The sequence below is a fragment of the Scyliorhinus torazame genome, chromosome 21, assembly GCF_047496885.1.
Source record: "Scyliorhinus torazame isolate Kashiwa2021f chromosome 21, sScyTor2.1, whole genome shotgun sequence".
In the NCBI taxonomy this organism is placed as follows: Eukaryota; Metazoa; Chordata; class Chondrichthyes; order Carcharhiniformes; family Scyliorhinidae; genus Scyliorhinus; species Scyliorhinus torazame.
The window spans coordinates 44814023-44830425 of record NC_092727.1 but is presented as its reverse complement, the minus strand read 5'-3'; the positions used below and the strand labels follow the sequence as shown (position 1 = coordinate 44830425).

Genomic DNA, 16403 nt, shown 5'->3' with positions numbered 1-16403 from the left:
TTCCACCACTTTAACACCACATAATCAGCTTATTTGCATATGGTTAGATAGTGCGACAGTTCTGAAAAGAGGCTTCATTGCTTGAAAATCACCTTTGAGGCTAGTTACCCAGCCAAATCAAAGCTCAGAATATTAACAGGGACGGGATAATTTGAATTTTTGATACATTTTAATGTGTAGGGATGATGTTACCCACGACCATCAGCAATCTTTGCTCAAATATTCAGAATTGTTAAATAATTTTATAATTGGAAATAATTTCATTCTGCCACTCAAGTGATATTTTTATTTGCTATTCTTATAGCCAGTCAGAACCTAGGCCACATAATCCATCACACAAGGTCCCTTCAGTGGTTAAAGCTGATGGATGTTCCTCTGCTACGCGTTTGTTCTCTGAACAAGATGAAGGTTGCCCTGGGGTGTCAGAAGAGAAAATGAAAGCCTCTTAGACCTCAAGGCTCTGCATTTATATAGCTTTTACTTTTTAAAAAAATAATATTTTGTTAAGGTATTTGAAAATTTTTATAACAGTAACAAAAACAATGACATCAACATGGTCAAATAAACATTCTCCCCCCAGCCCAATCTTCACACACCTCAACCATACAACAACAATCCGCTCCCCCCCCCCCCCCTTGGAATACTGCATCTGCTGACATTTTTAATTTTCCCCGAGAAAGTCGACGAATGACTGCCACCTCCGAGAGAACCCTAACATTGACCCTCTTAAGGCAAACTTTATTTTCTCGAGACTGAGAAACCCAGCCATGTCACTAACGCAGATCTCTACACTCGGGGGTGGCTTCAAGTCCCTCCACATTAATAAGATCCGTCTCCGAGCTACCAGGGAGGCAAAGGCCAGGACATCGGCCTCTTTCGCCACCTGAACTCCCGGATCTTCCGACACTCCAAAGATCGCTACCTCCGGACTCGGCACCACCCGTGTTTTTAGCTCCGTGGATATTGCGTTAGCAAAACCCTGCCAAAACCCTCGAAGCTTCGGGCATGCCCAAAACATGTAGACATGATTTGCTGGGCTTCCCGCGCACCTCGCACACCTATCCTCTACCCCGAAAAACTTGCTCATCCGAGCCACTGTCATGTATATAGCTTTTACAGCTGTAATGTGGGAAGTTGCTTCATTGGAATTTAAAAATCGGTTAGTGTCCAGAGGATTAGATCAAACCTTTATGGTGCATGTTAATCTTGACCAGGAATTGAAACGCGTTATAAAACTTGCAACTAATTAGCGGCTGAACTATTAGGTTTATATTTTTGAACATTACATTTCACATTAATGGTTCTCTTTATGTTAAAACACAGTCATCAGTTTTACACAATACACACACAAAGTGCATGAGTGCCAAGAGGCCAGTTAACTATGACTGGAGGCCAGCCTGTGTCGTGTTAGGTACATTGGTCTAACACTGGCTGCAACTGGATGCAGCTTAGATCAGAAAGATACTCCAGACCTTGAAGTTAGTTCAATCAGGTTTATTGAACGTATAGCACAGTTAGCACAGTTCTCTGTGAGTTCGACTCTCTGCTAACTTAAGTGTGGTTACTCTGTCTGACTGAACCAGACTAGCTCTTAGCCACGTGGTGGGGGTGCGGGATTGTAACAACACCCTTGACTGACTCTCTAGATATTCACCAGTGGAAAGAGGTGGAGTGTGAGTGCCTCGTGTCTTTTATAGTCAGATCCCACCCCTGAGTGTCCTGCCTGCTTATTGGTCATGTACAGTTCTGTGTGTCCATTAGTTGCTTGTCTGTATATCATTATGTGTGTGTCTGCATATCATGACAGCCTGTACTGAGGAACCTGTAGGATTCACCTTTCATGTTACCACAATTCAATATTGCACAATTACCATGTGACTCTTGGTGAACTGAAATGAAGAATTGAGCCTTCCAGGTATATTAAAATGAATGCAAGTTATTACAGTAGTAATTTGAGGACGCCTTGCTGTAGTCAAACAATAATTTATTTAACTATATGCAATATTCCGCTTACAGCAGTAACTCGCTCCCATTCAGTCCTCTCTAGGAGAACTAACCACACCAGCCCTGCTTTGGGCTGGCTTTTATGTAAGTCTGTAATGAACTCCAGCAGGGTGGCACTTGGGAAGCTCGTACTCCATAGTCCTGGGGGAGATCAACAATGGTTTCGCCGTGGTCCTTGTGGGGGTTATAACACCTAAGAATAAACTTTGAATGGCATTCTGCTACAGGAAGCCCTATTTGCACACCAATACAGTTTAGCTTAGGCTTGGAGAATTATTTGTAGAAATGCTGTTCAACCCAACAAAGGCAATTTTGTGTGGCAGAGAGGATTGTGGGAACAGCTTCAAGTTACTTTACTTTTAATCATTCGCTTGAAAACCAAGGGCAGAATTTTACTGTCCCCCCTCGGGTGGGTTTGTAGATGAGGGATGGCCTGTAAAACATTTCAAATGGCTTTCCTACTGCCCTCCCGCCCTCCACGCTCTCTTCGTAATTTTACGGTGGGAGGGTCCACGCGTAGACCATCTGGTCCCCCGAGGAAGCTCCAATCAGATTGGCTGGCAGCGCTCTGAGGAAGGACTTTCTCACGAGTGAAGGTGGAAGTCCCATCTCCAGCCAATTAGCGCTCCTCGGCGTGTTAAATGGCTGCAGTGTCAGTGGCTATACGTTCCTCATTGACTCTTCAGGTAGTGGACTAGGAAGCTAGGCCATCTGCAAGTTCCTGGATTCAAGTGAAAACCGCCTAGAGCTATTTGCATTTGCAGACAGCCAATAAGGATAGGACAGGCTGAATGGCCTCCTTCTGTGCTATAAGCTTTCTATGATTCTCCATTTTGGTTAAGGCCAAGGATCTTAGCGCTGGGGAGTGGAACACTTTCTCACTTCATCTCCTGTTCTTACAGGTAAAACTTTCAATATCTCCCATTTTTGGCCCATGCTGTGAGTGCACACTGAGAGATGACGGCCTCCCAGGTCCTATTTCTGTAGTCAAAAGTAAGCATGTAGAAAATCACACGGTGGGAATGCGCATTGCTGGATCTGCTCTCTTGCCAGGCATTAGAATGGGAAAAGAGGGCGTTTTACCTCCATGAATCAATCCCTAGCCCCCTCTGTTCGCTATGTTAACAGCTCAGTGCATTGTAAAGCTCCCTTTATTCTTACTTTATTTTTTTCTAGTTTATCTTTTCTCTATTTCTCAAACCAGCTATCTGAAGAAATTAAGGCTAAATTGCAGTAGTTTTGTGCCGTGGCTCAATCCTAAAAAGGAGCTGGGCTGAGACTGTCCAACCTCAGTCGTAGGACCCTTACACCCAGCAGACTGCCCAATCTCACCGCTTACATTGATTATCTGTATGGCTGGATTTGACCTGCACAACCTAGAAGGAAAAGGACAGCAGATGCATTGGAACACTGCCAGTTGCAAGCTCCCCTGCAAGTCACCCACCATCCTGACTTGGAAATATGTCGCCGTTTTGTCACTGTTGCTGGGTCAAAATTCCGGAACTCCCTCCCGAACAGCACTAGGCGTACGGACACCACATAGTCTGCAGTGGTTCAAGAAGGCAACCACATTTTCTTTTTTTTTTAGAAATATGTTTATTCTCCTCCTTTGTCACATTTTCTCCAGCATTTACACCCATCAACAATAATCAGCAACAGATATGTCAATCCCCAAAACAATAACAACGAACCCATCCTCCCACCATCCCCCAAACATCAGCCCGCATGTTTACATAAACAAATGACAAAAAGGAATTGGGGATTACCCATAGTCGCCCTTAATATACACAGCTCCCCTCCACCCACCAACCCTCCCACCCATCCGCCCCCCCCAGCTAATGTTCGATGTTATCCAGTTCTTGAAAGTGCAGAATAAATAGTGCCCATGACTTGTAGAACCCCTCCATCCTTCACCTCAGTTCAAACTTAACTTTCTCAAGAGTCAAGTATTCCAACAGGTCCCCCTGCCATGCCAGGGCACTGGGTGGAAAGGCTGCTCTCCATCCCAGCAGGATCCGCCTTCAAGCGATCAACGAGGCGAAGGCTATGATATCTGCCTCCGCTCCCGTTTCCAACCCTGGCTGGTCCGACACCCCGAATATAGCCTCCCGGGGACCCGGGTCAAGTTTCACACGCACCACCTTGGAAACTACCCTAAACACCTCCTTCCAGTACTCCCCTAGCTTTGGACTGGACCAAAACATATGAACGTGATTAGCACCACCCCCCCCCCCCGCCCGCAACGGTCACACACATCCTCTACTCCTTCAAAAAATCGGCTCATCCTCGCCCTCGTGAGGTGCGTTCTATATACCACCTTCAGCTGTATCAGCCCCAACCTGGCACATGAGTTGGAGGCATTCACTCTCCGGAGCACCTCACACCAGACCCCCTACTCTATAACCTCTCCCAGCTCTTCCTCCCACTTTGCTTTGATCCCTTCCAGTGGTGCCTTATCCTCTTCCAAAATAGCTCCGTACCCCGCTGACACAGCCCCCTTCTCCAGTCGTCAGCACCTCCTCCAGCAATGTGGAGGCCGGTTCCTCTGGGAAGCTCTGTATCTCCTTCCTGGCAAAATCTCGAACCTGCATGTACCTAAACACTCACTTCTCCCTGCTCCAGCCCATACTTCGCTTCCAGCTCCCTCAATCCTGCAAACCGACCCCGAAGAAACAAATCTTTTAGCGTCTTAATCCCCCTCTCTTCCCATTTCCGAAAACTTCCATCCACCTCCCTGGCTCAAATCTGTAGTTCCCCCGAATCGGCGTTTCCCTTGACCCTACCCCCAACCTGAAGTGTTGGCGAAACTGCCTCCAGATTTTCAATAAAGCTATTATTACCAGACTCCCTGAATATTTCCCCGGAGCTATCGGGAGCGGCGCTGTTGCTAGTGCTTTCAGCCCCGACCCCCTGCACAAACTCTCCCCCATTCTGACCCACTGGGAATCAACCCCTCTGACCCAGCTCCGCACCTTCTCCACATTCGCCGGCCAGTAGTAGTACAACAGGTTAGGGAGACCCAAACCCACTGCCTGCCTTCCCCTCTGTAGCAGCACCTTTATCACTCTGGCCACCTTCCCTCCCCATATGAACGAGGTAATCCTTCCCCCAATCTCCCTGAAAAAAGACTTTGGCAGGAAAATCGGTAGGCATTGAAAAATAAACAGAAATCGCGGCAACACATTCATTTTAACCGCCTGTACCCGACCCACCAGTGACAGAGAAAGGCCATCCCATCTTGCCAGATCGGCTTTCACTCTCCCCCACCAAACTAGTGATGTTGTACCTGCGAAGCCTCCCCCACTCCCGGGCACACTGCACCCCCAGATACCTAAAGTGAGTCCCTGCCCTACGGAATGGCAGCCCCCCCACCCCTGCCCCCACCCCCGGCCGAGACACCACAAAGTACTCACTTTTGTCCAGGTTCAGCTTGTACCCCGAGAGAGACCCAAATACCCGCAGTAGCTCCAATATTCCTCCTATCGATGCACTCGGTTCCGACACATACAGCAGCAAGTCATCAGCATATAAGGACACTCTATGCTCTATCCCCCCCTGCACTATTACTTTCCATGCTCCCGAACTTCTCAATGCGATGGCCAACGGCTCAATCGCTAGTGCAAACAGCAGGGGGGACATAGGACATCCCTGTCTCGTCCCACGGTGGAGAGAAAAGTATCTCGAACTGATATTGTTTGTGCGGACACTCGCCTTCGGCTCCTGATATAATAGCTTTACCCAGTTCACAAATCTTGGTCCAATCCCAAACCGTTCCAGCACTGCCATCAGGTACCCCCATTCTACCCGATCAAACGCCTTCTCGGCGTCCAATGCCACAACTACCTCTGTTTCCTTTCTTTCCACCGGTGCCATAACGACGTTCAAAACCCTCCTAATGTTTGAAAACAGCTGCCTCCCTTTCACGAACCCCGTCTGATCCTCCCCTATCACCTTCGGAAGGCACTCCTCCAGCCTACCCGCCAGTACCTTCGCCAACACTTTTGCGTCCACATTCAGAAGTGATATGGGCCTATACGACCCACACTCCGTCAGATCCTTATCTTTTATTAGTAACAGTGAAATCGATGCCTGCCCCAAGGGTTGTGGCAACACTCCCTTCCCTTTCACCTCCTCAAACATCCCCACCATCAGGGGTGCCAACCTATCCTTAAATTTTTTATAATATTCCACCGGAAACCCATCTGGCCCTGCCACCTTCCCCGACTGCATCCTCCCAATCACATCCTTTATCTTCTGCTCCACTATTGCTCCTTCTAATGTAGCCCTGTCACCCTCCCCTAGCCTCGGGTACTCCAACCCATCTAGAAATTCCTGCATCTCACGGTCTCCCCCGGGTGGCTCTGACCTGTACAACCTCTCATAAAACTCCTCAAAAACCTTGTTAATCAGCACTGGAGCCACCACCAACCTCCCTGCCCTATCCCTCACCTGAAGAATTTCCCTTGCCACTTCCTCCCTCCGGAGCTGACCTGATAACATACTTATCTCCATGTTCATAAACTGCACCCCTTGCTCGTCTCAGTTGGCGCACCGCCTTCCTGGTGGACAGTCTGTCGAAGTTAGCCTGTAGTTCCTTCCTCTTTTCCAGCTTCGCTGGGTCCCCATCCTCTGCATACCTCCTATCTATCTCCAACATCTCATCTATTACCCTCTGCCACTCCAACCTCTCCTCTTTGTCCACCCTGTCCTTAAACAAAATTACCTCACCCCTCACCACCGCCTTTAGAGCCTCCCAGACAACTGCCTTCGACACCTCACCCGTACAATTGAAACCTACATATTCCTTAATTACCTTTTCAATTTTCTCACAGAACACTTGGTTCCCCAAAAGCCCCACATCCAGTTTCCACCCCGGTCTCTGCGCTACCCCCTTCTCCAGCACCATATCCACCCAATGTGGAGCGTGATCTGACACTGCAATTGCAGAGTATTCCGACCCCTTGACTCCAGCCAGCAAAGCCTTTCCCACCACAAAAAAGTCCGCGAGTATACCTTATGGACCACTGAGAAAAACGAGTACTCCCGTTCCCTTGGGTGCATGAACCTCCAAGGGTCCACCCCTCCCATTTCCACCATTAGCCCAGCCAGCACCTTCGCCCCCCCCCCCCCCCCCCCATGATGGGACCAGCGAGCGCGTCCGTGATCTGTCCAGCCTTGGCTCCTGCACCAAGTTCCAGTCCCCCCCCCACAATCAGCTCATGCGTGTCCAAGTTGGGAATGGCCCCAAACACCTTCCTCGTGAATCCCACATCGTCCCAATTGGGACCGTATACACTTAACAGCGCCACTAATCTCCCCTCCAGCGCTCCTGCCACAATCACATATCTACCCCCCTGATCTGCCACCACATTCTCCATCTGGAAGCGTACCCTTTTGCTGACCAACACCACTACCCCTCGAGCCCTTGCATCAAATTCGGAGTGAAACACTTGGCTAACCCAGCCCTTTTTAAGTCTCACCTGGTCCTTCACCCTCAAGTGAGTCTCCTGCAGCATTGCTACATCGGCTTTCAAACTTTTAAGATCCGCAAGCACCCTTGACCTCTTGACCGGACCTCCTAGCCCTCTCACGTTCCACGTGACTATCCTTACTGGGGGTCTCTCACCACCCCCCCTCCCCACCTTTCTTATCCACCATCACCATACCATCGGGCCCTGCCCCATAAGCCTGACCCGCCCCTGTCCATTGTTAACATCGAACCCATTCCCCCCCCCCCCCCAAGAACCCCCGCTACAAAAACATCCCCCAACATCCATCCCTTCCCCCCTCTTACTCGCCTCGTAGGCCCATTTAAGCCTGCTATCCAGGCTCCAACATCTGCAGCCCTCCTCTCATCTCACCCCCGTTCACGAGCTGACTTTAGTTAGCTAGCGCGGGTGGCTCCCCCCGCCAAGACATCTCGCCCCCTTCCACCCAGTCCCAGAGAAAGACACCAAACACCAAAACAAACCCAACAATCCAAGCCCTACAATTCACTAACATAACATTTAACCGTCGCAACACAGAACGCCATTAACTTGAACTCTGTAACAATGCAAAGAGAAGTAAATTGCAATACAAATCAGTAAAAAGAAAGTTGTAACATTTATACATTTTCCAGCTGCTCAAACACAGTCCACAGTCTCTCTTCCAGTTCCGCACTTCACATCTGTCCCAAGCCTTCTGCCGTCACGAACGCCTCAGCCGCCTCCGCTGTCTCAAAATAAAAGTCTTTGGCATTATATGTTACTCTCAACTTCGCCGGGTACACCATACCAAATCGCACCCCCTTCTTGTACAAAGCCGCCTTCACTCGCCCAAACGCCGCTTGTCCTTTTGCCAACTCCACCGTCAAGTCCTGGTAGTTCGCAACCGCAGTACCATCCCACAGCAGCTCATGCTCCTGCTTCGCCCAGCTTAAAACCTTCTCCTTCATGCAAAATTTATGGGAGCAGATAATTACTGCCCTTGGCGGCTCGTTCACTTTGGGCTTCGGCCTTAATGAGCGATGAGCTCGGTCTAGATCGTACAGGGTGGGGCTCTCACCCTCCCCCATCAGCTCCGCCAACTTCTTAGCGAAGTATTGCGTTGGCCTTGGGTCCTCTGTCTCTTCGGGCAAGCCCACAATTCTCAAATTGTGCCGCCTTGAGCGGTTTTCCAAGTCTTCCAGCTTTGCTCGGAGTCCTCTGTTAACCTCCACCACCCTCCGCAGCTCGTCCCCCATCGAGGTGACCTGGTCGCTGTGACACGGCCTCCTCCACTTCCTTCATCTTCTCGCCCTGCTCTCTCACCTCGGCCGATGCCTTTGCCACCGCCACCCTCACCGGGCCGATTGCCTCCTCCACCAATGACCTCAACATGACCGCCGTCTCCTTCCTCAAGGCCTCCATGTGCCTCGCAAACTGTTTTTCCAGCTCCACCGCCATCACCTCGGTCATCTTCTCCACCATACGTAGTGCAGCCCTGCCTTGCAGTTCGGCTTCCGCCATCCTGTCAACACGTTTGCTCATCTTTTCCTTCAGCGGTGAACCTGCGTTTCCTCCTTTCTTCGATGCTGCTCTTCGCATCCTTTAGCGTCTTATTGTTTTTTATCTTCTTTCTTTTCTCTCCCCCTTCACCCTCCTGTCCTTCATCAATCTGACTTATTCTTTTTTTTTAAAAAAAAAGGGGAAGAGAAAAAAAAACTTTTACCAAACTTCCTTAAACCTGCTTTCTTTCTCCTCTGTATTCACCCAGATCTCCCCTGGGACCAGGCTTCAGCCTTCTTTCTTCTTCCTAGGTGGGAGCCATCCGATGTGGAGCACCCTCCCTACATAGTACCCTGGCCTCGGGCCTGCCGCCTCGGCCTCCTCGTAGCTCCGCCCCCGCTGCTCTGACCTCGACACCACACTGGGCCCAGCGCCTCAGCCCCCGCCGCCCGACACCCGCGCGGGGTTCTTCGCCGGTTTTTAAACCGGCCCCGCTGGCTGCTCATGACGGTGCCAAAGGCTGGCGGTAATCGGGGGGTGCGTGAAGACTCGGGGATTTCCCCGATATCGGCGCGAATCGTGGCCACGGGCGGGAGCTCTGGTTGCTGCGGCCGCCCTGCTCTCCCACGCCCAGCCACCACATTTTCAAGGACATTGAGGGATGGGCAATAAATGCTGATCCAGCCAGCGATGTCCATGAACAAAAACAATTAGAAAGTTGACAGGCTGCAATCTAACCTACCACTCTCCATTCTGTAGTTTACTGCTGTTGCTTTTTTTCTTGCCCATTAAACACTGATAAGCATTGAAAGACCATGGATGTTTGACCTGAAATGCTGGGGTATATCATCAACTTCCAGTTCAAGTGATTTACAAGCTCAAATCATAAATCATCAATCCAGCTCTGGCAAATTGCAGGAAACGCAGCTCACAATGAGAGCTGTGACGCTGGGATATGGAGGCCACCCTGTTTCCATTACAGCAAACACAGATGTTTCTGGAATGTATATTCCAAGCCTTTATGCCTGTAGACTCTCCTGGCTAGCCTCCTATCTGCCACCACCCTACTCCACCCCACCACCCCACAAACCTGAGGCCATCTAAAACTCTCTGCCATATTCGCATCCTTCACTGCGGGGCAGGTTTAGCTCAGTTTGCTGGATAGCTAGTTTGTGATGCAGAGCAAGGCCAACAGCATGGGTTCAATTCCCCTACCAGCTGAGGTTATTCATGAAGGCCCTGCCTTCTCAAACTTACACCCTCGCCTTAGTGATCCTTAGGTTAAATCACTGTCAGTCAGCTCTCCAAAGGGGAAAAGAAGCCTTTGGTCATCTGGGACTATGAGGACTTTACTAACCCATCATTCCTGTGCCTGTTGACCTATCTGGCTCGCCCACCATTAAAATTTTCATCCTTGTGCCCAATTCCTTCATGGCCTAACCTTACACTTCCTTTCTCTGTATCCTCCTTTCGTTTTACAAAGCCCCAAGTGGGTACAGTGTTTATGTTACAAGACTAGCAATCCCAAATCCTGGATTACCAGTATAGGAACATAAATTCACATCCCATTATGGTAATTTGGGTTTTTGAATTCAACTAGTTAAAAAGTATGGGTTTTAGGGCAGCACGGTGGCACAGTGGTTAGCATTGCTTACTACGGCGCTGAGGACCCGGGTTCGAATCCTGGCCCTGGGTAACTGGCCGTGTGGAATTTGCACATTCTCCCCGTGTCTGCGTGGGTTTCACCCCCACAACCCAAAAAGATGTGCAGGATAGGTGGATTGGCCACACTAAATTGCCCCGTAATTGGAAAAAATAATTGGGTACTCTAAATTTTTTTTTTTTTAAGTATGGGTTTTCAAAAAAAAAAAATCACTTCAATAATGGTGATCATGGAGCTAACAGGTTGTCATGAAAAGCTGTCTTGTTTCTTAGTGTCCATTTGGGAAAGACAGCTGTTGTCGTTACCTGATCTGGCCTATAGGTGACTCCAAACCCACAGAAATCTGGTTCACTCTTAACTTCACTGTGAAGTGGCCTAGCCAGTCACTCTTGCTGTCCCAAGAGCAATTAGCGATAGACAATGATCATTGGCCTTGCCCATAATGCCCAACTGAATCAAATCATAGGTCATAGATTTTACAGTGTAGAAGGAGGCCATTCAGCCCATTGAGTCTGCACTGGCTCTTGGAAATAGCACCCTACTTAAGCCCACGCCTGCACCTATCCCTGTATCCCTGTAACCCCACCTAACCTCTTTGGACACTAAGGGCAATTTATCATGGCCAAATCCACCTAACCTGCACATCTTTGGACTGTGGGAGGAAACTTGAGCACCCGGATGAAACCCACGCAGACACAGGGAGGACGTACAGCTCTGCACAGACAGCGACCCAGCCGGGCATCAAAACTAGGACCGTGGAGCTGTGAAGCCACTGTGCCAACCACTGTGCTACCATGCTGCCCCTGTTTTTAAAATCCCTGCTTTCCTCCAATTTTGATCTCTTGACAAACCCCTACTCCATTCACATCAACGTCGGTGACTTAGAGTTCAACTCTCTTGCCTCTTGCGTGTAGAGCTCCTTAAACGTTTCAATTTCTCCATCGGCATTTCCTTTATTAAGTGCGTCCTTAAAATCCACCTCTCTGCCCAAAGTTTTCCAATCTCCAACACTTTGATCTCCTTCTTTCGCTCAGGCTATCTGACCTGATTAGGCTCCTTGAGATGCTGGCCTACATTACAGATGCTACTTAAAATAAATGCATGTTACTGTTTTTATAGGTATGAGCAGAGAGGTGCGTGAACCATACACATGCAACTTGAGTTTGCTTCAGTTTTGTAACAAATCCCACAATGTTTTAACCCTGGCTGCAATTTAAATTCATTTTAATGCGAGATTCTACTTTTTCGTAACAACAATCTTTCCCTTTCTGTTTTTATATTTTCTAATGCTGTGAAAGAGTTGGTCAAGGGTACCAATATTTTCCATTTTTTTCATTAAACTTTGGTTTGGTTATCATCTCCTTTGATAGTCGACCTCACCTCAGTGCCGTCTTTCGATTTTTTACAATATTCCAGGAAGCTGTGGGAGGGAGCAGCTGTTGTGCAACATTTGTGAATTCACGAGGAAGCATCCTTAATCCAGATGCATACTTTGCAGGGTCACCAAAAGCAACGCCCAACTATGTTGTTGCTTTGATTTAATTTTAATGAATCGATGAGTTGCCTTTTCTCGATCTAAGACGAGGAGAGGGGTCCCTGTGACACCCTCTGCTGGAAAGGGTGTGTTGACACTCGGTGAGGAGAATGCTCAGTTGAACTCCGATGATTTCTATGATGGATTCACATGCTGGTACTCGCTGTTCCAGATCACAGGAGATATTGAGCGAGATACTGGGTTCTGCCAATGCCCTCAGGACTGCATTTCAGCAGGAATCAATACCTTCAGAAGATAAACACTGCTGAAAAGGGAGACATATTGTCGAAGCTTTTCACCTTGCACTGACCAGGATAAATGTAAGAATGTCAAATTTCAAATGATCACATGAATATAAAAAAATACATAATATATATATTATATTAATTGCATAAATTGTTGTGATCATCTGAAGTTTGGCACTCTTGCATTTGTCCTGATGAGTGCAAGACAAAAAACTTCGGCAACATGTCTCTCTTTTCAGCAACCTTCGGAAGAGTGGGAACATGAAGAGTTAATAAAACATTTGATACACTAAGGGAATGAGGGCACAGCTATTTGGCACACCGGTGCTACAGAACTCCTTCGGCGATTCCATTACCTTGGCCTGATTGATGTGGACTGAAGATGAGCAAAGGTTAGATATGAAGAGTCTGTCTCAACCAATGCCAGAGGCCTACTAGCCTGGGAGCACTCTAGAGGTGTAAAGCATGGGAAGAGTTTGTGGAGGGGGGGGGTGTTAAAAAAAAAATCAAACAATTAAATTACCAAAACAGTACAAATATTCCACTATGTCTTCCTCTGAACTAACATCTCAAGCCATAAAACAGAGACTGGCTGTTCCTTCAGCAATGTTGCTGATGGGTTTCAAGACTCCTCTAATGCAGCCATCAATTGCCTCCCAGGAAAGCAATGTTGGTTCTGCCTCATAGCCTTTCCCTGTTAGTGCAGCACATGTCCGACAGTAATTCAGGGCCATTCCTGTCATGTCTGTGACAGGCAAATCTCTCTTTGTGAACAAACACATTCCCCACCTGAGCGAGCCTCATAAATCTGCAAAAGATTGGCACTGAGAGCTGCCATTCGCTAAATAACACCCTGCCCCTGTCTGCAGGGAAGTGAAGCCTCTATGCAGCGATATTAATTCTCTGTTTTCCCAGCTGCTTTCTTTCGTCCACCTACCTAAACGCTTCGATGATGTACGATGTGACTGCCGAGCCTCCGATGTGTTGGCTTGGTTGCCACGTCAAGGTGACACTATTACGGGTGACATCAGTGATCAGTGGCTTCGAGGGAGGGCCGGGCAAAAGGTCTGGTTCAGCTGATAGGATGCGAGTTGGGCTGCCATTTTCTGAAAAAAAGAAAGTAGCATTTTTCACCAAATGTCTTCATTATTTATCTAATCACAGGCAGGCACTTCTCACAGCCCAGGGTGCATCTCTGGATACTGGCCTCTGTGACTGAAATGACGGGGCTTAAATCACTCAATTTAATCTCTGGCTGGCAGAAGCGGGAGCAGAACATGAAGCAACCAATCAGATGGTAGAACTTGACTTCTGGGTCCCCGATTGGACATTGAAACCTCAAAATAGTCAATCAGGTGGCTGTGGAAATCAAATGCTACTGTGATGCACCCTTAGGCCAATTAGCCAGCACAATATTTGAGACCCTACAGTTCTGGATTAAACAGGCAGAAGGGTTAGATAGGTGAGGTAAACAGGACTGGTTCCTACCCCAGCGTCAATCTGGACTTTGATTGGGAGGAGGAATGAGAAGAGGTGAACTGGCCTATCCAGCTTTCTATTATTTCTTTATCTATTTATTCATTCTCGATGTGCAGCCATCACTGTCAGTGCCAACATTTATTAACAATCCCTCATTGCCCTTGAGAAGGTGTTTGTGAGCCACCTTGTCAAATCACTGCAGCCCATCTGTTGTATGTACGCACGATATGAGGAAGGATGTGGACCCAGCAACAGTAAAGGAACAGCGAGATAGTTCCAATCAGGATAGGGAAACTTGCAGGTTGTGGTGTTCCCATGCATCTACTACCCTTATCTTTCTAGGTGGCAGAGGTCATGGGTTTGGAAGGAGCTGCTAACAGGGGCTTGGCAAATTGCTGCAGTGCATTTTATAGATGGTACACACTGTTGCCCCTGTGTGCTGTTGTTGGGAAAGAGTGAATATTTTAGGTGGTGGATGTGGTGCTGATCGAATGGTTGCTTTGTCTTGGATGGTGTCGAGCTTCTTGAAGTGTTGGAGTTGCACTCATCCAGGCAAGTGGAGAGCATTCTATCACCCTCCTGACTTGTGCCTTTTAGATGCTGGACATGTTTTGGGAGTGCCACAAGGTGAGTTACTCTCTGCAGAATTCTCAGCCTCTGACCTGCTCTTTTTTTTAATATAAATTTAGAGTACCCAATTCACTTTTTTTTCCAATTAAGGGTCAATTTAGCATGGCCAATCCACCTAACCTGCAGTTCTTTGGATTGTGGGGGTGAAACCCACGCAGACACGGGGAGAATGTGCAAACTCCACACGGATAGTGACCCAGGGCCGGGATTCAAACTCAGGTCCTCAGCGCCGTAGGCAACAGTGCTAACCACTGTGCCATGTGGTGCCCCCTGACCTGCTCTTTAACTAAACCCTCCAGTTCAGTTTCTGGTCAACGGTAACCCCAAGGAAGTTAATGGTGGGGGTTTCACTGATAGTAACACCATTGACTGTAATAATAATAATCTTTATTATCACAAGTAGGCTAACATGAACACTGCAATGAAGTTACTGTGAAAATCCCCCAATCACCACACTCCGGCGCCTGTTCGGGTACACAGAGGGAGAATTCAGTATGTCCAAATTACCGAACAGCACGTCTTTCGGGACTTATGTGAGGAAACCGGAGCGCCCGGAGGAACCCCACGTAGACACAGGGAGAACGTGCAGACTCCGCACAGCCAGTGACCCAAGCTGGGAATCGATCCTGGAACCCTGGCACTGTGAAGCAGCAGTGCTAACCACTGTGCTACCATTCCAAGGAGATGTTTATATTTTCTCTCATTGGAGATGGTCATTGCCTGGCATTTTTGTGGTGCGAATGTTCCCTGCCATTCATCAGTGCAAGCCTGAATGTTGTTGAGGTTGTGCTGCATATTTATAGGGACAAGACTGAGTTGTGAATGGTTTGAAATATTGTGCAAGCATCAGCGAACATTCCCACTTTGACCTTATGATGGAAGGTAAAGGTCATAGATGAAGTAGCTGAAGATGGTTGGGTCTAGGATGCTACCCTGAGGAACTCCTGCAGTATGATCTTGGGACCGAGATGATTAGCCTCCAAAAATCACAATCGTTTCTTTGTGCCAGGTATGACTCCAACTGGTGGAGAGATTTCCCCGATTCCCATTTGCTTTAATATTGCTTGGAATCCTTGATGCCACACCCGGTCAAATGCTATCTTGTGGGAAGGGGCAGTCATTTCCGCCTCACCTCTGGAATTCAGTTCTTATAGACAAGGCTGCAAAGAGGCCTGGATCTAAGTGGCCCTGGCAGAACCCAAACTGAACATTGATGAGCAGGTTGTGATTGAGTAAGTGCTGCTTAATAGCATTGTCAATGACATATCTACCATCATTTTGCTGATGAGAGAGGTCTAATGGGAGGAGTTTTATAGAGGCAACAGAGGTCTTGACAGTCGCTGAAGAACTGGCAAGAGATCTTGGTTACCGCTCCTGGAAAATGCCAGTCTGAAGACGTGAAGTGGCCACTGTTCTGCCCTAGGATCAAGGACCCAGAGAGCAGAAAGCCTGACACCTGAGGTTTATTCAGCAATGTCATCAGGGAGGCAGTGGTGACCTCCAGAGTGACCCAGGCCAGAGGTAAGTCAAGGCGTGAGGGCATTCGTGGGGAAGTGTTGTGGGGGAGTGAGCTTCAGCAGCAAGCTCAGTGGTGTGGATCTTAGCTGGCATGCTGGGCCTGTTAATCAAGCCTGGAGTGTCTTTGAATGAGGCCACCACCTCCACTGCTCCCCCCACCCCCCCCACCTCCACTGCTCCCCCACCCCCCCCCCCCCCCCCCCACCTCCACTGCTCCCCCCCTCCCCAACTCGCCACCAGAAGGCACAGTGTTTGGTTGCCGTGCACATTACATGGTGACGGACCCACCTGCCACTGGGTTAATACCAGCAGTGGTGGGATGAGGCCCTTAAGAGATCATTAATTGAACACTTAATTTTCTC

The 16403-nt window shown here is 48.5% G+C and overlaps 1 protein-coding gene across 4 annotated transcripts in view; it reads right to left on the bottom strand.

The window, feature by feature from the left end:
• The window catches only part of robo3 (roundabout, axon guidance receptor, homolog 3 (Drosophila)), a 709023-nt gene that overhangs the window by 99769 nt on the left and 592851 nt on the right, over positions 1-16403 (bottom strand). For all 4 annotated transcript variants that reach the window (XM_072486721.1, XM_072486718.1, XM_072486719.1 and 1 more), the window contains exon 11: positions 13352-13520. In XM_072486721.1, the coding sequence (XP_072342822.1) occupies positions 13352-13520 (169 nt within the window). The remainder of the gene's footprint in view (positions 1-13351; positions 13521-16403) is intronic.